Source organism: Scleropages formosus, chromosome 21 (assembly GCF_900964775.1).
Source record: "Scleropages formosus chromosome 21, fSclFor1.1, whole genome shotgun sequence".
NCBI classification, from domain to species: domain Eukaryota; kingdom Metazoa; phylum Chordata; class Actinopteri; order Osteoglossiformes; family Osteoglossidae; genus Scleropages; species Scleropages formosus.
In genome coordinates, this window is record NC_041826.1 from 22412836 (window position 1) to 22437035 (window position 24200).

The 24200-nt window shown below is 46.9% G+C and overlaps 2 protein-coding genes across 2 annotated transcripts; one reads left to right on the forward strand and one right to left on the reverse strand.

The window, feature by feature from the left end:
• The first annotated feature begins 11312 nt into the window (after positions 1 to 11312).
• Positions 11313 to 19000, forward strand: LOC108920990 (photoreceptor outer segment membrane glycoprotein 2-like). Its single transcript, XM_018730167.2, has 3 exons — positions 11313 to 12148; positions 14190 to 14436; positions 15134 to 19000. Exons 1-3 carry the CDS (start codon positions 11316 to 11318, stop codon positions 15386 to 15388), a joined length of 1335 nt encoding a protein of 444 aa, XP_018585683.1. The 5' UTR covers positions 11313 to 11315; the 3' UTR covers positions 15389 to 19000.
• Positions 19001 to 19085: 85 nt separating this feature from the next.
• On the reverse strand, positions 19086 to 23873 carry LOC108920991 (glutathione S-transferase P-like). Its single transcript, XM_018730168.1, has 7 exons — positions 23759 to 23873; positions 22832 to 22867; positions 22205 to 22311; positions 21093 to 21180; positions 20569 to 20672; positions 20298 to 20399; positions 19086 to 19301 (listed from the first exon to the last, which is right to left on the reverse strand). Coding segments are annotated over exons 1-7 (627 nt in total). The 5' UTR covers positions 23760 to 23873; the 3' UTR covers positions 19086 to 19112.
• Positions 23874 to 24200: the final 327 nt, after the last annotated feature.

A 24200-nucleotide genomic window follows, 5' to 3' on the forward strand; every position in this document is an offset into this window, starting at 1 on the left:
GTGAAACATGAGGCGTGATGAGACAAAAATATAAAGAAAATTAAAAAAAACATACCTACTTAAACGAAAACAGCAACATTTTTCTATGTTCACATCTTGCTACATAATAAAAAAAACTTTAAGATGTTGATATTGTTACATAATTTCACATCGTGAACAAAAATGTAAAAATATGTTACAATAAGTGTTACTTGTGTCTGCAGCATAAGGCATCAAAGGAGTGGGAGAAACAGCTGTTTTCTCTCATAGATTCCGACTCAAAAGTTGCGAAAAATAACTGACTCTACAAAGTAATTTTCACAACATTGTTTTTATTTAATACTCTGTATACCTGTTGTACATTGTGGGCTGAAGAAAAATAGCGGTGCGGCCTGAAAGTGGAGTCGAGAAGGGAGCGCGGCGCACGAGAGAGAGAGGAGTCAGCTGCCAGGCCGCGCTTACACGAGCACGCGCACACAGCTAGCTCGGTCAGTTCCCGGTCCATCGCCGGTCCAACCGCACCGGGACCTGAGCGAAAGGAAGAGCGACATGAATTGAAACGCAGAATAATAAGAGAGGCTGTGTGAGGCTGGTGCCGCCGGTCCTCGTCTCGCTCTGCTGTTTGTTTGCCTCATTTATTATTATTATTATGTATTTATTTCCATCCATCGTCCATGTCCCGTTACATGATACATACATGACTGTCCGTAGCGAGTCCGTGGCTGAAACGCACGCGTCTCGCGCGCACCGCACCGGACAACGACACTGCCGGCTTCACACGCACGGCGCCTCACACCGCTTTTACACTCGCGTATAACTTGCGTATAACTTGCGTCTCCCGCGCGCAGCTCCGCGTGCAGGTGAAGCCCGAAGGAGCGGAGGCGCGCGCCCCCGGCGGGGGTCACTCCGCCGGGTCCGCGGCCGCGCCGGCTGCTCGGAGGCGTCTCCGGACGCGGAGCCCTCGGGCAGCGAGTCCTGTGCGGGCGGGACGCACGCCGCCGCCGCCGCCGTCGGGGGGCCTCGCGTGCCGCGCTCTGGGCCGTGCGCGCTCGCAGCTGCTGTGCGCGCGGACACGCTCGTGCTGAGGACCGCGGGCCTCCATATGAGGCTGTAGTAGATGGCGAGGAGGACGGCGGCCAGCGACACGGACAGCACGTAGGCGAGCACCGTGGCCAGCCTCAGCCACGTGCCCTTGGTCGCTGCCGCCGTGCTCGCGAGCGTGGCCGCGCGCGACGCCGAGCCGCGCTCCTTCATGTCGCCCCGCTGTGCCTCCGACCCCGTCTCCGGTGTCCAAGAGCGCGATGATGGAAGAGCCTCGGAAAAGAGGGACAGGAAATACTGTAATTTGTGTAAAAGCGACGACTGGACTGGGCACTGGCGCTTAAAGCGCGTTCCGTTCCCCCGGCAGCTCAGGCGTCCCGGGCGGCAGCGACGCGCGCTCCAGTGACTCTTCGCACGCAGGACGCCAATAACAATAACAATCGTTACTGCGCTTCCCAGGATCCACGCGCCAAGTTCAAGTCCCGGCCGGCCGGCGGAGAGGTTTTGTCATTGCTCCATCCGGGCGACCTCCCGCAGCGCAGCCTGTGACGCGCCTCCTCCAGGTACTCGCTGCTCGCCAGGCGCGCTCTCGCCCACCGAATGAAGCGTCCGTCTCCCGCCCGGCTTCTTAAAGGGGCGCGACGCTCGTGCACGCGGGAGGCCGAGGACCGCTCTTCACCGCTGGCGGTCGAGTCGCGTGCAGGGGCCGAACGCTGCGCGCTTTATCCGTGTTGGAAAGGTGGTGGGTCACATGACATTCCAAAATCTGTGCTTATTTGCATATATGATCATGATTGACACATGAAGAGAGTAGAATACATTTATTATTATTAGTATTATTATTATTTTCTCCCATGCGATGTACGTCTCACATATATATACGATGTATAAAAGTATAGTTTGAAATAGAACAAATTAAAAGTATTTTAGCAGTTTTGGAAAATTTAAAATTGGCGGTTACACACACAGGATTGCTGAAAACGGAAGTGTTTTCACGGGTGTCATAGAACTTGATTTAAAAATGACAAAACCACACATGTTCCATGCTGCTGTAATCTGTAGTGCGCGAGGAAGAGTACAGTAAGAAAAATCTAATTTCATAAAATCTCTTCACATATGCTACTCGGCTTATGCAGAAAAAATACTGTAATAATCATGAAAATCACAATTCAAAGCAAAATAACGAATGCGGATCATCAACAAAACCATTCACGTGGAGTTCTGCTCGAACCCTGGCAGCCGGCTGATGGCCAGGGAGTCGAAGCCGTGCGCACACCTGGACGGCACGGCGCCTTGCGCAGGTGACGCACGGCGAAGGCCACAGGTGCCCATTGTGTCTTTTGCCCGACTCTGTACCGCTGGCCCTCCGTCCACTAAGCATTAATACATCTTCGCAGAGAGAAGAGCTCCTGCCACAATTCTTGACCCCATTTTCCAGAGATAAGTGAACATTTTGATGTGTAAAGCAGGTACGACGTGATTCAAGGATGAAAGTGACGCTGCGCCTTTGGCTCCTCATTCAAGGTTTAATTCAGTGCACCTGCTGCTGCACAAAGGCGGCCGCCGTGTGTGTCGCTGGGGGCTGTGTTCGCACCGCCAACAAAGCGCACGACACACACCTCTCTTTCACACGCCGGAAGGCTGAGCCGCATGAAAGGACACGGTGCCTCTGGGGTCACTCAGGATTCGAGGGGCACACGGGTGTCCCCGACACCTACGTTTATGGGGACCGTGACGCACTGAAGGAGCCAACAGGAGCAGAGTGTGTTTGGCTGATAGGCAAAAATAGTTTTTCAGCAAATAAAGGTATTGTGAGACAGTTCGGGCACAGCTGGTGTAATTTTATACAGCAGTGTGAGTATTCACACACATTGCTTACAGTTACGCAGTGTATGAGCTCAGGGATTTCGCAAAGGGAGCAGGGAAAAGTGGGGGGGGGGGGGGTACCTTTGGGGTGCCATCCAAATGTGAGGGGCCACACAGAAAGCACTGCAAATAGCCGACTCTGACTTAAGGTCCAAACACAGCACCTTCGAGTTATGAATTTTCAAAGATATCGAGATCTTTTGCCTTGATATTAGTTTCAGCTTCTGGATTTTGTCTCCATTTCTGCACCCATGTGATAGTGGTGAGTGAAATGCAGGGTAGCTGGTAGCGTAGTGGTTAGAGCTACTGCTTTTAGACCCAAATGTTGCAGGTTTGAGCCTCACCTGCACCTGTGGCTGTAGTACCCTTGAGCAAGGTACTTGCCCTAAATTGCTCCAGTAAAATTACCCAGCTGTATAAATGAGTAAGTAACTGTAACCTCAACAGTGTAAGCCATTTTGGAGAAAAGCATCAGCTAAATGAATAAATGTAACATGCACTCAGACACAACAGGAGCGTTATATCGATCGATCCAACCTGCCTTCACTGTTTACAGCTCATGGATGTTGATGGGTCAGACGAAGAACGTTGCACATGTTCACGGGATGTTGGTCTGCAACCGGCACTGAACAGGAGTTTGCGGAGTTCTTAGTTTCAGTTTCTCTTTAATAATTAATTTTTTAGTTTAAACTTGCGTGGAAATTGCTTTTTCCCCATGTTTGCGTGGGTTTCTTCTGGGTGCTCTGGTTTCCTCTCACAGACTGCCTCAAAGATGTGTGTCAAGTGAATTGGTGACTCTAAGCTGCCCATTGTGTCTATGCGCACATGAATATATTTGCACCCGTTTTATTTTTATAGCTATGTCCAAGAATTTTAGATATGATGTCTGCTAAGCTGTAAACAGATTGAGGGACGGCTGTATCAGGTGGCAGGTATGCGTCACACATCACAGGTGCGCAGTCCACTTCCAGTTGGACGATAAAATGTGAACATTTTGTGGCTCAGGAATACATTTTCCATCTTCCAATTTAAATTAATGGTAATGAAGAGTTTTTTTTTTATGAAAATCCACTTCCTGAGGTCTTCAGGAACAGACTGCACTTGTTATGTGATGGAGAACGTTTCGGTCAACACTCCATCAAAGGTCCCTCACTTCCAAGTATCTGGGTGTTAAACTAGCAGCCTTCATCGATGCAGCCGGAGCTCTTTTATGGCATGTAGTTGCATTCGCATGTAGTTTGAGAGGTGCATTTCCACAATTTTTAAGTATTCAGTATTTATCATACATATACAACATCCCTCATGCAATGGGCTTTTTTCCAAAGAAAAACCAGCACAACAGCTTATGAAAATATGAAGCTTTTTTCATGCAATAGGCTTTCTTTTCAGTACAATGTCATTTTTGCCAATTATATAGTCATTTTACTTCTACAAGTATTTTTTTCCACAGCACATATGCTTGGTTTAGACATTTTGGAACAAAGATACACACTTGATGTCTCAAACCCAAGTGGTTTTCATCCTTCTGTGGTGTCAATTTTGCCATTTTTTGTAGCGCAAAAATAGCAACACAGGGTCACAGTGACATACACAATATGGTAACAACACGGTGTCACATCCCACGGGGTCACTGCCCCTCCTGGTCAGAGGCGGCGCCACTCAGTGCCGCTAGCTAACGCTTACCTATCACCTCACAGTCTCGTAGGACATGGAGGTATAAAAGGAGCCAGCGGAGCAGAACTAGTCGCGGATTCTTAATCAGCAGTTCTCTTGTGCTTCGTTGGCGATTGGTAGTCTCTTGTTCCCTCAGTTTGTTTCCTAGGTGTGCATGTTCCAGTCCCGAGTGCCCGTCCCGTCAGTTCCTGCCTCTTGTTCTTCAGTCCTGGTCCATCGTTCCTGTCCGGTATTTCGTCACGTCTCAGGGTTGCGGTCAGACTCACAGATTAGCGTTTCACTGTTCACCGTAGTTCCAACACCGTGTGTGTTTCCTGGTCTCGTGTTTCTTGTTTCACTCCCACCGAGTGTCTTACAATACTCACCGTACACGTCTAACCTCACACTGCACGTGAAGTCATTATATATTTCGTCTGTGTTTGGACGTAATAGCAACGCGCGTCCGTGTCGGACTCCCGTCCGGACGCTACAGAAGAATCCGCCTGCTAGTATGACTTCAGCGGAATGGCGTGAGCTGGCGGATCTGACAGAGGCGAACCAAGAACAACTCCTGGTTTGCACAAACGCCGCTAGCCGCCTCACAGATCAGTTGGAGCGGTTGACACGACTCCTCAGTCACGGTGGGCGGGGCGCCGATCCGACCAGTTCGCAAACGCATGATGATTGGCGGACATGTCTTTTTGATCGTCTTTATGCTTCCTCGGGTCCTCGCGCGGAGCCCACGAGCCCTGTGCAGACCAATGGGATCAGCGCTACTGAGCAGCTGTCCGTTCCCTTCCAGGAGGCTTTGCAAGGTAGCAGAGGTGAGAACCAGAATTACACAGAATACTCAATCTCCAGTCCAGCCTCTCTGTTCCCAGGGCCCTACTCTCCTGAGTCACCCCCTAGCCCAGACAGAAAGACAGAGAGACAGTTCTTCCCCAGCACCAAGAGTTTTCAGGTGCGTTCCTGGTCTCCAGTGGAGAAGACATCCAGCCCCCGATTTTCAAGACCACTCTCTCAGGAGTTCTCACCGGATTACCGGAGCAACTCCGGTTCCAGCCGGACCCCGACGCCGCCAGGGCAGCAGGTGCCCTACAGCCCTGTGGACAGTGAGCCGGCTCAAGCACGCAACCTTGTCAGCTGTGCGGGGCTCGAAGAACAGTGCGTCAGACAGGGAATAATACGACTCAGTAACGGGCGTGTGACAGAGGAGGAAAGGAGGCGCCGTTTTCTGCAACGCTTGTGCTTTTACTGTGGAGCTGCGGATCACGTTCAGGTTTCCTGCCCAGTGCGGCCACCCCGTGGATCCCAACGGACCGACTTACTGGTGAGTGATGTATCTCTCCATACCTCCCTGTTGACATTACCAGTTACAGTATCCTGGGGTTTCCAGCAGCAGCAGACGAAAGCTATGGTAGACAGTGGCGCTGCAGGGAATTTCATGGATCATGATATGGCCGCGTCCTGGGGCTTGCCCTGTGCCCGATGCCCAAAACCCCTGGCTGTTAAAGCTATTGATGGCGCTCCAATCGGGTCGGGGCGTGTAGAGCAGCGCACAGAGCCCGTTACTATGCAGGTAGGGCCACTCCATAAGGAACAGATATGGTTCTATCTGATTAAGTCCCCTGATAACCCCATTATTTTGGGATACCCATGGTTATGCACCCATGACCCTATTATCTCTTGGAGTGAGGGGAAACTGCTGTCTTGGGGACAGCAGTGTCCCAAACACCTGGAGACGTCTTGTAACTCCACATCCATAGAGAGCCCTAATGCAGATCTGCCCCTGCAGCTTCCAAGGGAGTATGCAGATCTAGTGGCGGTGTTTAGCAAACACAAGGCTGCAGAACTGCCTCCTCATAGACCTTGGGATTGTGCTATAGATCTTTTTTCGGGCACTACACCCCCTAGGGGGCGGGTATACCCTCTTTCTCAACCTGAACATCAGGCAATGGAGGCTTATATAACGGAGGCACTAGAAGCCGGATTCATCCGGCCGTCTACCTCTCCAGCTTCCGCTGGCTTTTTCTTTGTTGAGAAAAAGGACGGGGGTTTGCGCCCCTGTATTGATTATCGGGGGCTAAATGCCATTACTGTGAAGTACCCGCACCCCTTGCCTCTTATCACGTCGGCCCTCGAACAGGTTTCCGGTGCTACCATCTTTACGAAACTGGACCTTAGGAGCGCATATAACCTGATTCGCGTTAGGGAAGGGGATGAGTGGAAGACCGCTTTTAGCACCGCCCTCGGCCATTATGAGTACCTGGTCATGCCTTTTGGCCTGGCGAATGCACCTTCCGTATTCCAGGCTTTTGTTAATGAAGTACTCAGAGAGCTAATTAATCGCTCAGTATTAGTGTATCTGGATGATATCCTGATCTTTTCTCGCTCCCGTGAGGAGCATATTGGACATGTCAGGGAGGTGTTGCAAAAGCTGGCAGCACATAAGCTGTACGTGAAAGGGGAGAAGTGCCAGTTCCATGTGCACTCTGTGGATTTCCTGGGGTACATCCTAACACCCAACGGGGTCACGATGGATCTACAGAAGGTCTCGGCAGTTCTGTCATGGCCCCAGCCAAAGACAGTAAAGGACCTGCAACGGTTCCTAGGTTTTGCGAATTTCTATAGGCGCTTCATAAGGAACTTCAGTTCCGTTGCAGCCCCGTTGACTGCTCTGTTAAAAGGAGCCCCTAGGCGCCTGACCTGGACTCCTGAGGCGAGTCAGGCCTTTGAAGACCTAAAGAAGCGTTTTACTTCTGTCCCAATCCTGAAGCACCCTGATCCCAAACTGCCCTTTATTGTGGAAGTTGATGCTTCTGAGGCCGGGGTAGGGGCAGTGCTCTCACAGCGCCAGGGAAGTCCCCTGAAGCTCTATCCATGTGCGTATTTCTCACACAAGATGTCGCCTACTGAACAGAATTATGATGTAGGAAACAGGGAGCTCTTAGCCATAAAGATGGCCTTAGAAGAGTGGAGACATTGGTTAGAGGGGGCTACGCACCCATTCTTAGTGTTAACTGATCACCGGAACCTGGAGTATCTGCAGAAGGCAAAGAGGCTCAATTCCAGACAGGCGCGGTGGGCCATGTTCTTCACCAGGTTCCGTTTCACGGTGACCTATCGTCCTGGCTCCAAGAACGGCAAGGCCGATGCCCTGTCCCGTTTGTTCGAGGTATCGCCTCAGCTCTCCCCACCAGACACCATCTTGTCCCCGACGCAGTTTGTGGCTCCTATCCGTTGGGCTTTATTGGACGATATCCAAGCAGCCCAACGTCAAGAACCCGGTCCCAACGAGCAGCCCCAAGACAAAGAATACGTCCCGTCCACTGTTCGGTCCGAGCTCCTACACTGGGCCCATGATGGTCCAAGTACAGGACACCCAGGGGTCAACCGAACCTTGAAGCTTCTCGCTGAACGCTTCTGGTGGCCATCCATGAGACAGGACGTACGAGACTTCGTCCTTGCCTGCACCACATGTGCCCAGGCCAAGGTCCCACGGCAGCTGCCAGCAGGGCTTTTAGAGCCACTCCCGATTCCCAACCGTCCATGGTCCCATATAGCGGTGGACTTCCTTACTGATCTTCCGTGTTCTGATGGAAACACCACCATATTGGTCGTCATAGATCGCTTTTCCAAGGCCTGTCGACTGATTCCTCTGAAAGGTCTACCTACAGCCCTGGAGACCGCGGAACTGCTGTTCCAACATGTCTTCCGGCTGTATGGCCTGCCAGAGGATGTCGTCTCGGACAGGGGACCCCAGTTCACCTCAAGGGTCTGGAAGGCCTTCTTTGCCCGCTTAGGAGTCTCAGTCAGCCTCTCCTCTGGTTATCATCCACAGTCTAATGGGCAAGTGGAACGCCTCAACCAGGAGGTTGGACGTTACCTGCGGAGTTACTGTGCTCAGAATCAAGCGGATTGGAGCAGATACCTCCCCTGGGCAGAGTACGCCCAGAACTCCCTGGTCCATTCGTCCACAAACTTAACTCCTTTCCAGTGTGTGCTCGGTTACCAGCCTCCGCTGTTCCCGTGGACGATGGAGACCAGTGGGTTGCCAGCTGTGGACGACTGGTACAAGAGGAGTGAGTCGGTGTGGGAATCCGCACATGTCCGTCTCCAGGAGGTGGTATCCAACCAAAAGGAGAAGGCCGACAAAAGGCGTAGGACTGTATTGTACCAGCCAGGGCAGAGAGTATGGTTGTCCACCCAGGATCTCAAACTGCATTTGCCCTCGAGGAAGCTTGCCCCCCGTTTCATCGGCCCCTTCAAGATCCTGAAGAGGATCAACCCGGTTTCTTACCGTCTTCAGTTGCCCTCGCATTATCGTATCTGTCCCACGTTTCATGTTTCGCGCCTCAAGCCCCATTGTGTTTCCGCCCTGCAGAGCCCAGCAGTCTCTCCACCTCCACCGTTGGATGTGGATGGTTCTCCTGCCTACTCCGTCAGGGCCCTCCTGGACTCCAAACGGAGACGGGGTACGCTGTACTATCTGGTCGACTGGGAGGGCTATGGGCCGGAGGAGCAGTCTTGGGTACCAGCACGGGACATCTTGGACCCAGCTCTTATTGAGGACTTCCATGAGTGTCATCCAGATCGGCCTGCTCCGCGACGGCGGGGGCGACCGCCTACCCGCCGGCGTTCTGCGGCTGGAGCCGCCCCTGGAGGGGGGGGTACTGTCACATCCCACGGGGTCACTGCCCCTCCTGGTCAGAGGCGGCGCCACTCAGTGCCGCTAGCTAACGCTTACCTATCACCTCACAGTCTCGTAGGACATGGAGGTATAAAAGGAGCCAGCGGAGCAGAACTAGTCGCGGATTCTTAATCAGCAGTTCTCTTGTGCTTCGTTGGCGATTGGTAGTCTCTTGTTCCCTCAGTTTGTTTCCTAGGTGTGCATGTTCCAGTCCCGAGTGCCCGTCCCGTCAGTTCCTGCCTCTTGTTCTTCAGTCCTGGTCCATCGTTCCTGTCCGGTATTTCGTCACGTCTCAGGGTTGCGGTCAGACTCACAGATTAGCGTTTCACTGTTCACCGTAGTTCCAACACCGTGTGTGTTTCCTGGTCTCGTGTTTCTTGTTTCACTCCCACCGAGTGTCTTACAATACTCACCGTACACGTCTAACCTCACACTGCACGTGAAGTCATTATATATTTCGTCTGTGTTTGGACGTAATAGCAACGCGCGTCCGTGTCGGACTCCCGTCCGGACGCTACACACGGAGTAATACTGGAACTGTAACTGCAAGCATGATTTAAGGAAAGCAAATTACAGTGTTTCACAGAAGTGATCGACTGCCATTATCCAAGATAGTTGTCCTAAGAATTATGAATCCATAAGTTATCATTCGGGTCAGATTTTATCTTAGATGAAAATTCACCACTAAGATCTTCCATGTATAAATAGAAATATGAGTATAGAGCATAACCATAAAATACCACTGTTATCAAGAAACAATTAATTAAACTCACAAGACTGAAAGATTTCAGCGAGATTATGAAAAGACTAAATTTTCATTTCATATAATATTTCGTATAATAATAAAAATCTCATTGGAAAGTATCTAATTTCATTTGGTTAGTGAATTTCATTTCTGCTTGACAGCATCCAGCTTGGTTTTCAATGTGTTTAATTTCTGTAGTTTTGGTTCCATCTCATTCAGCTGATTGAACCTCTCTTCCATAATGCTCAGGTGGGATGCTTGACGATAACCTCTCTATCATCCATGCCACCAAATCTACCCGTGAAGGTGAACTGCTACATTTGGCCACAAAATGATGGATGGATGGATGGATGGATGGATGGATGATCACTGTATGCTTTTTATGAGGAAGTCTGCACATTGCTTTCCCAGTTGTGTCACTGCACCTGAAGAGCATTATTTACCAACAGCTGCTCTGCTGTGAGTGAACTGATCAAGAAGGACAGAAGAACATGTAAAACAAAGTTTTCTCATGCTGCCTATTCTGTCAAGAGCAGAAGCAGCTCTGTGCACAAAAAGCTCCGTTAGAACCCGCCAGGTGGCAAAGGGCATCAGCGTAAATCCTGAGCGATTTAAAAGCGCTGTAAAGGGATTAGACTGGGTGGGGGGGGTTGGACTGGCGGGGCTGGTGGAGGTGGACAGCCAAAGGCACCAAGGAACCACGGGCTCCATCTTTGTGTGGCTCCTCGGGATCAACTCCGTCACAGTTTTAAGATGACTGGTGGCATAAAGGGAAACAAACTGTGTGGAATATGACTCACTTGGATTTGAGGCCTTTCATCAGCTCACTAAGTGCTCCTGAAACTGGAACGGTAAGAGGCGTTTCTCTGTGGACTTGGAGGTCCTGTGTGAACTGCTGTTGTTATTTCTGTTAGATAACAATCGGTATTATTATCTAGATAACGGTATATTATTAGATAGTAATCAGTATTACCAGCCTTTACTTAGCTCATGCTTTTGTCCAAGGTGACTCGATACTGCAGATCAAATGTATATTTTCACAAAATTCCACTACAAATTGGTTACATTCGTCAACCAGGTAAACCAAACGGAAGCATTTGCACACTCTGGATTTCGCTGCAACCTCTCAAGAAACGATCTGATCCTTCAGAGTCTTGGGATGTAATTCATTACTACTACCATTCCCTAAAAACACAGATTCTCCTTTGACTTCAGAGGTCATGATAGATAGATAGATAGATAGATAGATAGATAGATAGATAGATCGAACACCAAGTTTTTCTAGAGGGTGGACTTAATTCCACAGGGTGGCCGTGGATGTGTTGGTAACAGGTTTGCTGCATGATGTGTGCGGTGTGTAAGTGTCGAGTCACTCAGGAACTCAGTGCAACGGGCCCCGTGTTTGTTGTTCTGCTTTCAGGACTACCGCACAAGAATAAGGCTGCTCTACGGCAGTCCGAGAATCCTTCGGCTAAGCTTCTTAAATGCACTTCCAGAAAAGAGTTCTTCTTCCCCACCTCTGACGCTCCCCTAGCTGATTACAGCTGCACGGCCTTCGTCATCCGCTCCCCCCCGGCAGCCGACCGAAACGAGATGGCCGTGCTGAAGGTGACTTTTACCAAAACCAAGCGAGATAAGCTGGCTCAAGTGCTGTGGATCCTGAACTGGGTTTCTGTGGTGACAGGTATGATCCTGCTCAGCCTGGGCCTCTTCCTGAAGGTGGAGATACAGCAGCGGCGTGAACTGATGTCCGACCGCGAAGTGCACTCCGTGCCCAACATGCTGATTGCCGTGGGCCTCATTGCCTGCGGCATCAACTTCCTGGGTGGCAAGATTTGCTATGACTGTGTGGACACCGCTAAGTTCCTGCGCTGGAAGCTGCTCATGCTTCCCTACATCATCTGTACCTTCTTCTTCACCTTCCTCCTCCTGGTAGGGGCACTCATGTGCTACTGTATGCGCAACGAGTTGGAGGAATCGCTGTTTGTCGGCCTGCGCGATGCCATGCGCTACTACAAGGATACGGACACACCAGGGCGCTGCTTCCTCAAGCGTACAGTCGACATGCTGCAGATCCAGTTCCAGTGCTGCGGCAACGACGGCTTCCAGGACTGGTTCTACGTCCAGTGGATCGGCAACCGCTACCTGGACATGTCCAGTGCAGAAGTGACGGAGTAAGAAGAGTCTTGCGGATGAGACCCTTAACCTCACTCACCGTATTCAAATCAGCTTCTCCCTTAATACAGGCACTCCTCGATTTATGAGCTGTAGTTTATCAGAATTTTTGGTGTTGCGGCTGTTGGCTTTTGACACCAAATTTTCAGTTTACTTAACAAAAAAATCAGTATAGCTGTCACGCTGGGAGACCGATTCGACGGACTCAGCCGCAAGTGCTGCGGTCCGATCAGGGAAAGATGAAGGCGTGGTCGGGGCTGAGCGAGGGTCAGGCGATCTGCAAACATTGTTCGGAGAGTAACGCAAACTGTGGTCGATGAAGCGAAGCAGTAGGTCGAAGAGCCGATGATCGTCCGAGACAAGGCCACGGGGACAAGCAGGGAAGAGGAGAAGAGGAGAAAAGATCCGGGAGGACCGGGGAGGAGAGAAGCAAGGGAGGCAGGTCGTGCAGCGAGTAGCAAGTTGCATCTTCCTAACAGTGAGGTTCCGCAATCAGGTGTTTCCAGGCTCCTGCTTTTATACCCGTCTTCCTTAATCTCCCGCAGGTGCGGTCGTTGGGCGCACGGTTGGGGGCGTGACAATAACAAAATTTATCCAGTGTCCAAAAAAAAGGAGAGTTGTGCGTTGCGCATGTGAACCCGAAGTGCAGGAATGTAGTATAGTCGGCACGTCTGCATTCAGACCTCTGCGTCTCTTGATATTAGCGATGTGAGCGTGATGCTTTAAAAGAGTGGGGAATTAAGAGATTATTATGTATGAAATTCCAGCGGAGCGTCTGTCAGTCATATTGGGTGTCTCGCTGAATGATTGTGGAAACAGCGGAGCAATTAGCAGGAAACATTTAGTTGATTCTTTTTTGGCAATATATGCGCATTTTAGCAGCAGTGTGCAGTTTTAGAAAGTGGTTCACTACAAAAGTTCATTAGATGCCTGCTTGGTTTATTGCTCATCCTATGGAGAACTGATACATTTAAAAAGTGGGAATTCTTCTAGAGTGTGAAGTCTGCAAGTGTTTTATATTGTGCTGAAATCACTGCTTGATAGTTATATAGGTGTTTTGTAGTGTTCTAGTGATATTTGGGAAAATTTGTTTGGGGTTTTCACATGGGCTGGGAAAACATAATTATTTTTATCCATTTTAAATAATGACAGTCTTTCAGTATCCAAAATTTTCATGTCCATTTTAAGGAATGGATTAATTTTGTAAATTGAGCGATGCCTGTATGTTGAATGCCTGCAATGTAGAGTTTAAACCAACTGCAAAACTTAATAGGTCTTATCCAGAAATTGTGTTAGAGAAAACATGATGTTTCACGATGCCTCAAGAACTCTGCTTAGCTACACACATCATACTGTGTTAGTTGTCACCCCCAATCAGGCCATCATTGTGACATCATTCTTTTAAATTTGACCACTGGCTATAAGAATATGACAGACGGAATGTCTTCACAGTACTTAACTCATGTACGCTAACCTTGCTGAGAGAGTACAGTAGTCATTATAGATGGCCATCATGCAAGTGCTTCCCTTGGCATGGCACACCCTTGTCAGCTGGCCCCGTCGGTCACCTCAATTCTGTTTCACCCTTCCATGAGTTTAGCAATATGAGTGTCACACTGTCCCAAGTCTGACTTGGCCTTGTCTCCACTAGTTAGTCAGCTCTGTCATTCCGTTGCAGCAGCGTCTGCTCAAACCAGTAAGCAGCTTAAGCGCCGCAACCGAAGCCTCGTGTTGGTTGCTTCCGATGGGTTCTTCAGGACCGTAAATAACCTCTTGTTCTGGTTAGGTTAATAAACACTGTTGCGTAATGGCTAATGCACATTAAAATGATTGGAGTATGAGCTCTCCGTGCTGAAATCTGTTCATGCAATGCACTCATTGTATTATTCTCTGAGATGTACATTGCTTTAGAGCAAAGCATCTGCTAAATGAATAAATGTAAATGTAGATCTATCGAAAGAGCATAGATGAGACATGTGCCCATAACCAGAGTATTTCTTGTACTCTTCAATGTCTGCGGCTCATTGTTCATCTCCCCAGCCGACTGAGGAGCAATGTGGAGGGCAAGTACCTGATGGACAGCGTGCCGTTCAGCTGCTGCAATCCCAGCTCACCGCGGCCCTGCATCCAGCAGCAGGTGACCAACAACCCTGCCCACTTCAACTACGACTACCAAGAAGAGGAGCTGAACCTGTGGATGCGCGGCTGCCGGCAGGCACTGCTTGAGTACTACACCCACATCATGCAATCCATTGGGCTCACTGTCCTCATAATCTGGCTCTTTGAGGTGGGTCATGGCGCTATGCCGTTTGTGGGCCATAGACTGTTGGACTGAGCTCCGCACACAGTCCTGAATCTTCAGCATCCCATAGAATCCAGAGACTGTGACAATCTGAGGCCAACAATCAAGATTTTAATGGTATAAAACGTCATACGTTTCATGTGTTCCAACAAAATCCTTTCAGCTGTGGAGTCCAGCGCTGTCAGAGATGCTGTGGCAAATAAGTTTTGAAACAAAATGGGAAGTGAAAATTGATCAAACAGAATCTGACACTCAAAAAAAGAACCCTTTTGTACTGAAACCATAAAACTATGAACGAAGCAGCCACAAGCCAATGCATAGACAACATCTCAGCTGAACTGATAAATAAAATAAATCCTTTTTATTACCAAAGGATTTTATTTATTTAATTAATTACTCTAAGTTCATTACATCTTTCCAATGAAAAATCTATGATATACCGTCAACCTCTGAATCGTAATTGGCCATCGTTCAGATTAACCATGGCCTGCATGTATCAAATTATGTATACCAGTATAATCCTTCTGTATACAAGCATTTTTTTCTCATGATCATAGTATGAAAACATGTTCCAAATGGACACACACACACACACACACACACACACACACACACACACACACACACACACAAGTGCAGTCCTTTGACTCTTACCTGTGTCCCCACCTCTGTGTCCATACAGCTTTCGGTGCTGACCGGAGTGCGATACTTGCAAACAGCCATGGAGAATGTGCTCCGCCAGGGTGACCCCGACTCTGAGTCAGACGGCTGGCTCTTGGAGAACAGCTTTGCCGAAACGGCTCGGTACAATTTCAACATTATCAAAAACTTGGGAAAGTGCTACCAGGTTGATGATGACCCCAACATCGACGTCCCCAGTACTGCTCAACACGAGTCCGATAAAGTGCCCCCGAAACAAATCCCTGTTCCAAGCTAGCCCACCATGTGGGGCCAGTCCACAGACAGGAGAACATCTCTGAACGTCTGTAGTGACAAGTGGAACCCGGTCTTGTCACACTGAGATGTATTAAAAGGAAAGAGCTACTGGAAAATAAATAGTCTTTTAGCAAAAAATCAACAGAAGCAAAACTGAGCTGAATCTTATTTCTTTCTTTTTTTATAAATGCAACACTGTCTTTGTGCCATATACAAAGTTTGTGGAGGAGATTCCGAAGTGGATCATCAGACAGCTGCTGGCTAGGAATGGTTAACCACCAGAACTTCAAGAAGCCAGTAAGAGCGGACCGTTTTTACACCCTGGCTGTATGGTACACTACCGCATCATCACAATATCAGCTGATGTCGGCTGACTACAGCTCAAAGAAGAGTAACAAAGTGCCCCAGCTGCATCAGTGGACTACAGTAACTCTGTTCTGTACATGAGCCTGCAGACAACAGCTTGGGTAGCAAAATTGAAGGTAAACTGCCATATGTTTCTATAGACACTGCCTTCTACTGTCTTTTCAGTTTCAATTCACCAAAAAAAATTGAAAACATAAAACATTTAAATTGCAGGTCTACGGTCCAATATATGTATGGGCATCCCTCGATTTACAAACTCTGTCTGAAATTTTAGTACATCAGGTCTTGGTTTTTGATACCCAATTTTTGATTTATGGGAAAAGTGAAGCAGAAGTGCAGCAATGTACTGTAGTTATTGTGTCAGCATCCAGATTTATCTGTCTGTTGTTGTGTGAGCAATGTGAGAGTGTCGCTTTGAGATTGTGGGGGATTATGAAAAATCCATGAAATTCCTCAACTCTGTCGACCATATTGGGTTTGTTATTTAATTGAAAGATTGAGGAGAGCACAATTAGCAGGAAAGGTTTAGCTGATGGTTATTCGGGCATGTATACACATTTTAGCAGCAGTGTGCAGTTTTAGAAAGTTGTTCACAATAAATGCGACCTGTTCAGCACATCCCTGCTTGGTTGATTAGTCATCCTGCAGAGAACTGATCAATTAAAACGAAAAATGAGAATTACAACGGAACATGGTCTGGAAGCAGGGCAGCAAAGGTAACAGGTATAATGTACTTTTATATTGTTTTCTGGCATCGCTTTGGACAAAAGCATCTGCTAAATGAACAAATGTAGATGTCTGTGTTTTATATCGTGCTGAAATTATAGGTTGAGAGTTATGTAGGTATCTATAGTTTTACAGTTTACCGATATTTGAGGAAACTGGTTTGGGGTTTTTGGATGGGTGGGGACCCATTATTTTTCCCATTTAAAATAACAGGAAATAGACTTTCAGCATCCAACATTTCACTGATGTCAGGAACAGATAATTTCATAAATCAAGGGGTGCCTGTATATCTATACTGTACATACTGAATACGTAATGAGTACATTATTTCCAAAAATTGTGTAATAACTGTTGTGAAACATACGTTTATGTCTAGTTAACCAATGATCTAGTTAATTTTACCTCCTCTTCAACTCCAACCCAGCATAACATCCAGTTTCTGAAATGCATCTGTTTTTACAGCAACTAAACACCAACTTGCAGTAACACAATATAACGAGGTTACCAATTTTGCAGCGTACTTTCAGTTTAATGCCATACATCACCGGCACAAAAACACAAGATGTAATCACCAGTTTACCATAGTGCTTCCATGGATCTCAGTCACTGGAGCTGCAACATAAGAGGGACTGGAGGTCAGTTCAGTTATTTCCATAATTTCCATAATTTTCCATTGTGTCCACTTTTCAGAGGTGGTGTGGAAAAGGAGAAGTTAACAAACAGGGAACCCTTTCTGTTAAAGCGACACCTTTAAGATTTTAAATTCTAGATGCAGTAATAAATTAATCTGTAGGTCATGGTCATTCTTCAGGTTTGAACTCTGCTTTAGTAAATTTCTACTAACCTGTCATGTGCCTCCACCCGGTTGACATACATAGGGTCAAGCGTACAGAAAAATGACTATGGCCAGTTTCAGATACTGTACCCCAGTCTGACTGTGCTTTTACAGTGTCAGACAGCAGGTTTTTCAGGAGATTGCTGAAAATAAATACCTCCCATTCACTGTGCTGTGTTCCGCTTTACTCGTGTGAGACGGTGTCATGTTTTTTTCACGTTACTTCTGCACTTTGTGTGGCACAGGAAAATGAAGGAGCGGAGTAGAGGAACGAGCGTTACATATAAAAGGTGAAAGGTAAAAAGTGTTTCACCTTAAAATCCCAACTGCATTTTCCAGGTCAGAAAGATGGGACCAATTCATGACATAAACTTGTTTTTCAGCATGTGGTCCCTTTCAAAAAATGTAATAATAGATGCATAATTTTGTTAATTTGCTGGGAAGTTTATGTGAAAGGATATAGTAATGAAAAAAAAATACACTGACTGAAATTCATATGGAAAATCTGCAAAATACTGACAAGCACCTCATCCTCCTTTGAGTGGGTTTTACCTGTGGTTTTACTTTGGAACAGTGCTAAACCTACCAAAGAGTGGCTGTCCTGCCAGAATATTTCTATATACAAGGTGTAAAATCTGTAATGACCTTGAAAAGAACCCCAGAACAACATTCAGGGAACTTCAGCTCCAGTCATGACTCCACAGTAAGAAAGACACTGAGTGAAAATGACTCGTCGCCACGTTCCCGACACACGTTCTTCGTCATTTTACGTTCACCGTCTTCATTTTTGGCAGTTCTTGCCGTTTCCGATTCACCTGCAGTTTGGGTGTAAATGGTCTGATCTCTTTCAAACTGTTCGTTGTCTTCTGCTTTTTTTACAAAATCAAATTTCGAAAGTGCTGATTTTCAGACATTTTTATAGATATCACACGCTGGCAACTGTTGCTCAGCTCAATACGCCTCACCTGTGTCATTACTCCATGTAAACGCTTTCTCGTGTGTTACTTCTACTTCGTTCATACCCTCTTATGTCGAAATGGATTTCATCTCAGACCCCTTCGCCCTTGCATCAGTTATGAATTAACGTGGAATATGTGAAAGATGCAAATTAAAGGATTGTGTCCTGTAGTGAAGATGACAGTAGGACACTTAAGGCGTGATGCCACTGTGACTTTTTTACATGACATGCGACACCAAAATGCTCATTTTGTATTTCCTTCTTTTAAATAGTTAAAAGTTATGAAAAATGATGCTTTCGAATTAAATAAAGTGTTTCATAAAACAATGTATGTAAATGTGAACGGAATTAGAAATAATTTGAAAGTGTCAATATGTCCACTTGCTAAGCTCAAGGAGGAAAATGGACAGACCCGTTAATTCTGATGATAGTAGACAGCATGACTATAGCTAGGGCATGAATAATCTCTAAAACTGACGTCTTACTTATAAGTAATGTTGTTAACTAGTGTCTTAAAGAAGCAGAGGAGTTTGGGAATATAACTTCCAAAGTACAATTTTTAACAAGAAAATTTCAATTACGTGTACCCTGTGACCATTGCATCACACCAAATAAAAATATAAACAAATATTATCTAAAGTCTTTTATTTATCTTTTTATTAGCAAAAAAATGGCTGCAGAAGTGTCTAGAAAACCGATCAGGCACGTAAAGTGAAATCTGTATATTGAAAATGACATAGTACCTTTAAAGACACGCTCCAGGACATGCCGTCTATAGACGTCCCTTGCGCGCAACTGCTACGTATTTGTTTGCATCCCACTGGCCCAACGCTGGGAATTTTACTGCTTGCCGTTGCCATTGACAGGCAGCTTCGTGCAGCTGTCTGACTCCATGAAGGCTTTCACTTTGGGTCGCGAACCTATCTTGTCTACATAGCCCTTCAAGGAAGGAAAGTTGTCCAGGCACTTGCAGCAGAGGATCTTCTGGACGACAAGGAAATCATACAGGTTGTAGTCTGCAAAGGAGATCTGTCACAGGAGAAGAAAGGAGAGGCTTCAGTACAACAGCTGTAGCCTGAAGATTTATCAGTTCAACCTTCTCACCCCCATCTGTATTAGTCATCCATCCATCCATCCATCCATCCATCTTAACCGCTTGTCCAGGTCAGGGTCACCAGGATCCGGAACCTATCCCAGTAGCGCTAGCCGCAAGACTAGGGGTTACACCCTGGATGGAAAACCAGTCCATTAAGATCATCTGTCATCTGTCTCGTCTATTGAGAGACATGCACTATAACCTGGGTGTGTCGTGGAATCTCATGCTGGAACTCAAGTTGTTCCAAACGGTTGCGAATCTTTCTTCAACAACTGTATGTACTATACAGGGCACACATTGGAATGAGGACAGAACAGATCAATTAGAACAGATTATTTTAACCGCACGTCCACTCTACGTTTGCATGGCCTTCTTCCAGTTGCTCAGGTTTCCTCACGTGTTTTAGGTAGATTGGTCACTCAAAATTGCCCTTAGTGTGTGTGTGTCTGTGTGTGGCTATCCTGTGATGGGCTGTTGTCCCCGGTGTACCCATCTAGCTCAGCACCCTATGTTTTCGGGGCAGGCTCCAGACCACTGTGACCCTGACTTAGGATGAGTGGTTCTGGATAGTGAGTGAGTTAGAAACCTGACTTAATATATACATATGCGTGCGTGTGTGTGTGTGTGTGTGTGTCCAGGTCTTGCCAGTGGAATTTTAGCTTCTTTCATTAGATATTTAGCTAACCTGAGGCAAAATAATTTTTGCATCTTCATGTAAAAATAAAGAATGTGGCCCAACTGGACACATTCAGGCCCAAAATGGACTAAATCCTTCAGGTACATTAATGTAAAAACTAAGTATTATCTCCATAAAAAGAAAATTATAAAAATAAATTATTTTTAACATTTTTCTGCCATGTGTAAGTCAGGTTCAGCCTACAGCCCATAATTTTCTGATGTATTTATGATGAGGAGAAATGCTTTGTTACCTTGTCCCCAACCAGAAATCCTGATGGGCATTTCGCCAGAATTGCTTCAAAATAGCAGAGGTGTCCAGGAAGCTCCTTGATGTACTTTTCTTTACCAGTTTCCTGGAATAAAGAGACAAGCGTCAATCAACAGAGCACAACTCTAAAATATTTCAGCCAGTCACTGAGGTGTACATCTCCTGGTACACAGCAAGTTGAAGCCCGTCATTTAGTGAATATCCAGTCGCTCCTAATAAATAAACTGATATGTAAAGCGGTTCTTGTTACATACGTATTCTTGATAAATCATGCGGAGGTATTTGACTCGAAGGTCTTCAATGCTGTCGTTCATCATGTCAATGAGAGCAGCCTCCTTGCCATCTTTCCCATAAAGCCCTGCACAAAAAACGAAGCAAAGCTGTTCGTTCAGGCACCTGAAAGCGAACGTGATTAAAACCTACACGATACTGGAGTCGCGGTGATCCAGAGTCTATCCCGAAGTAAAAAGTGCAAGGTAGGGTACACCCAGGTTGGGACTCCATACCGTTGCAGGGCAGTCTCTCACACACACAAACAGAAATTCACACACTAAAAGCAAGTTAGTCACCAGTCCACCTAAAACATATGTCTTTGGAGTGTGGGTGGAAACCAGAGCACCTGGAAGAAGCCAACTCAGACACAAGGAGAACATGCAACCTGCACACAGACTGAACTGCCCGCTGCTCCGCTGTGCTGTCGATGTATCACAGGAGCAAGGTGAAATGTGATGGACAATGCCTCAGTGAACGAATCGGCAGTGAAAGGAGGTAAACGTACCATGCTTGCGAGCCAGATGTCTCAAAATAGCGTTGGACTGGTACAGGACTAGGTCTCCATCCTTCAGTTTGGGCAGCTGGCCAAACAACTGATAGAAAACAGTTCACCGGTCAGTCCTTCAGCCTCTTTTTTGTTAAAACAATGCTGGAGGGCCCACTTTTCTGGTAACCCACTGCACAGTGCATGACAATAAAAGCATGAACATTAAAGAATGAGCAAGCGCTCAGAGGCGTGTCCGAGGCATGGTTGTCTTGGTAACAGAACTAACAGAAGAGGGACACGGTTGTGTGCCAGGGTCACGAACGTAGGTAGAACATGCCAGCTCCAACAACCCTGCACCAGATTGAAAGTTTTTCCTAAGGAACTAAGAAGTGCTAGCTTTACCCGCTGCGCCACTGTGCAGCACAGCAATTTTGGAGATGTTTGCATCGCACATAATTGGAATTGGGAAAAAAAAGAATTCAGTGCAAAGTGGTTTACAGTGGATTCCAGTGAAGTGGACTGCAGTGCAGCGGAGTGTGGCGGTCCCTTTAAATCAGCACCTGTTCCACAGGTATCCCCTTCACACAAGGAGAGGAATCAAGCGCAGGTGTTTAGCTCTTGGCTTTTCGTCCATTCAGTGGGTTTGCCGCATTAAAGTTTTGAATTTTAAATATTGCCCTTTGTAGTGGTGATTGCGGCAATTACATTTTGCTGCTTTTCATGTGGTGACTATCAATGAGACCACAAGAAGCGGTTGGCAGCGGAAGTCATTGCTCTGTATATTGTACCCTTTTGAGCAGGTGTGCTATTTAATTTTTATTAAACTGTTTTAGTTTTCTTTGCTTGTGGAATAAACTTTGATTTTGTATTTTACAGAGACTGGGTGAGTGGGGTTTTAATGGTCAGGCAGGTCTGGAGCTGACGCCTTGTTCTCTTTCTGTTTTTTTTTTTTTTTTTTTATTTTGTTCTCAGAGGGTCTTTCTAAAAATTTTTTAAAGTTTTCAACACTGCTGCAGCACACTAGTTTTTTGAAGGAAGGAAAAAAAAAAAAAAAAAAAAAAAAAACATGGCGAGTTTACTGAGAGAGGCCTAAATGGAAAGAGTGCAAATGCAGCTCTTTGGATACTTACACAGGTCTTCTTGAGGTCCCCTTTCATCCACTCTTCAATGGTGACCACTTTGTCAGTCCACTCCACGCCCTGGTCGTACATGATGAGCTTCATGGCATTGCCGCGCCCTGCCGCAACAGGAGGAGTCCCGGTTAAAGAGCTCAGCTTCGAGAACCAGAGATCCCGGAACGCCAGATGATGCTCGGCGCACACCTTCTTTCACATTCAGATGGTTGCTAAGCAACCGAGCAGTCCAGCAACTGTGCAAAGATTATATTCATAGATGATGGCGCATTTATTTAAGCGGCAGATTGAGCAACATGCTGGGACCGAGCCCAAGCCACGACACTGCTGTTTACACACCTTCATGTCCTCACACACCTGCTGTTTGTGTCTAGAGGACGCAACTATGCCGCACAACCGGCTCACCTGCTTGAGCACAGCCTAGTTCTTTTTTACCACACTGCACAGTACAATTTTCAGAGTTATCCAGGAACACAGGCATTCTAAACATTGCAGAAAATGTTGCGACATTTAACGGCTACTGTGTAAAAATGCGATGATGACATTTATCTCCTACACTGCAAATGACAAGGAACTGGAATAAAGCAGGGAGCTCTTTACTGTGGTAAATCTGCCAGTACATACCTCTAACTGGAAAGTAGGTGAGTTCAATCGGAGCCACTGGAATGAGAGACAATGAAAAAGAAATGTTACTTGTACTGTATCTGATTTATTAAAAAAAAAAAAAAAAAAAAACAGTTGTTTTCTGGAAAGTTCTCTCACTCTCATTATATAAACATTATAAATGAAAATTACGGGCTTAGGCTATAGGCTGAGCTTTATGCGGGATACAGGTAGGATAAATGAGGGTAAACCTGGATGGGGCACACATACACGCAGTGTATTATTCAGTGTTGGGTTTCAGTGGCGATGGACACGTCGGTCGGTCCACATTCAGCACAGATTTCACTTTTTATTCGCTGCCAGAAACCAAATATTCCGACTCTGCACTGTTCGAAACGGCGCTTCAAATGTGCCGCCCGCGCGCTTTTGCGAACCCGCGTAACAAGTCACGTGACACTTTTGTCTTATCTCACGGGCGGGGGCTCGCGCGCACTGTGGCGCGACACCCCGCCGCGGAGCGTCCAGCCGTGGACCGCGGAGCGCGCGTGTCCTTTTCTCTTTGTGCTGCGCTGAAATAATAAATAGTAAATAATGGCGCGCGTCTGCACGCTCGAGCGCAACTCTCTCTCTTCTCTCTCACACACACTTCCGCACAAACAAACGCCGCACGACGATACTTTCATTATTTTATAAGCGTCCAGGTGTTTCCTGCGACGCGCTGCGCAAACTTAAGTCACCGGCGGATCGCGACCGCGCCGTTCGACCGGGCGGCGCGCGGAGTCTCCGCACCTCCGACACCAGGTCGTGTTGAGTCGCGCGAAATGACCGCACTTTTTTTACGCGGTACATGATGATTTCACTCGGTGACACTGATTTCTTCCTTTCTTTCTTTTTTTGCTCATGAGTCACTGCATTTACGTTGCTCGCCTAAAATGACGCTTCACTTACTTTCTGCAGGTCTCTGGTGGTTTCTGTTGCACTCGGCGCGGAAAGCGGAACTGTAGTATTACTACAGTATTACCCTGGTACTACTGTAGTACTGCTGTAATGGAGCAGTGCCGAGCGCGCCGTGCGTTTTTATACACACATTTTTGCTGAGTCATGCTGACTTGAAGAAAGCTGCTCGTCTTTGCAAAATCATAAAATTGACAGTACTGATTACGAACATGATAAGCAGCTCGAATAATTTGTTTAAAATTCAAACACTGAACATTTCAGCGGTGACACCCGAGCCCCTTTCTGACAAGATTTTTCAAAGAGCCTCAACATAAATCTTTACGTATAACTTTCGTTAATGATGTTAATTAATGTCCATTATAATCACTTGTCCAAAGTTTTTACCTGTTACACGTATTCAGAGAAAATCAACTAGTTGCAAATAATTGAAAAA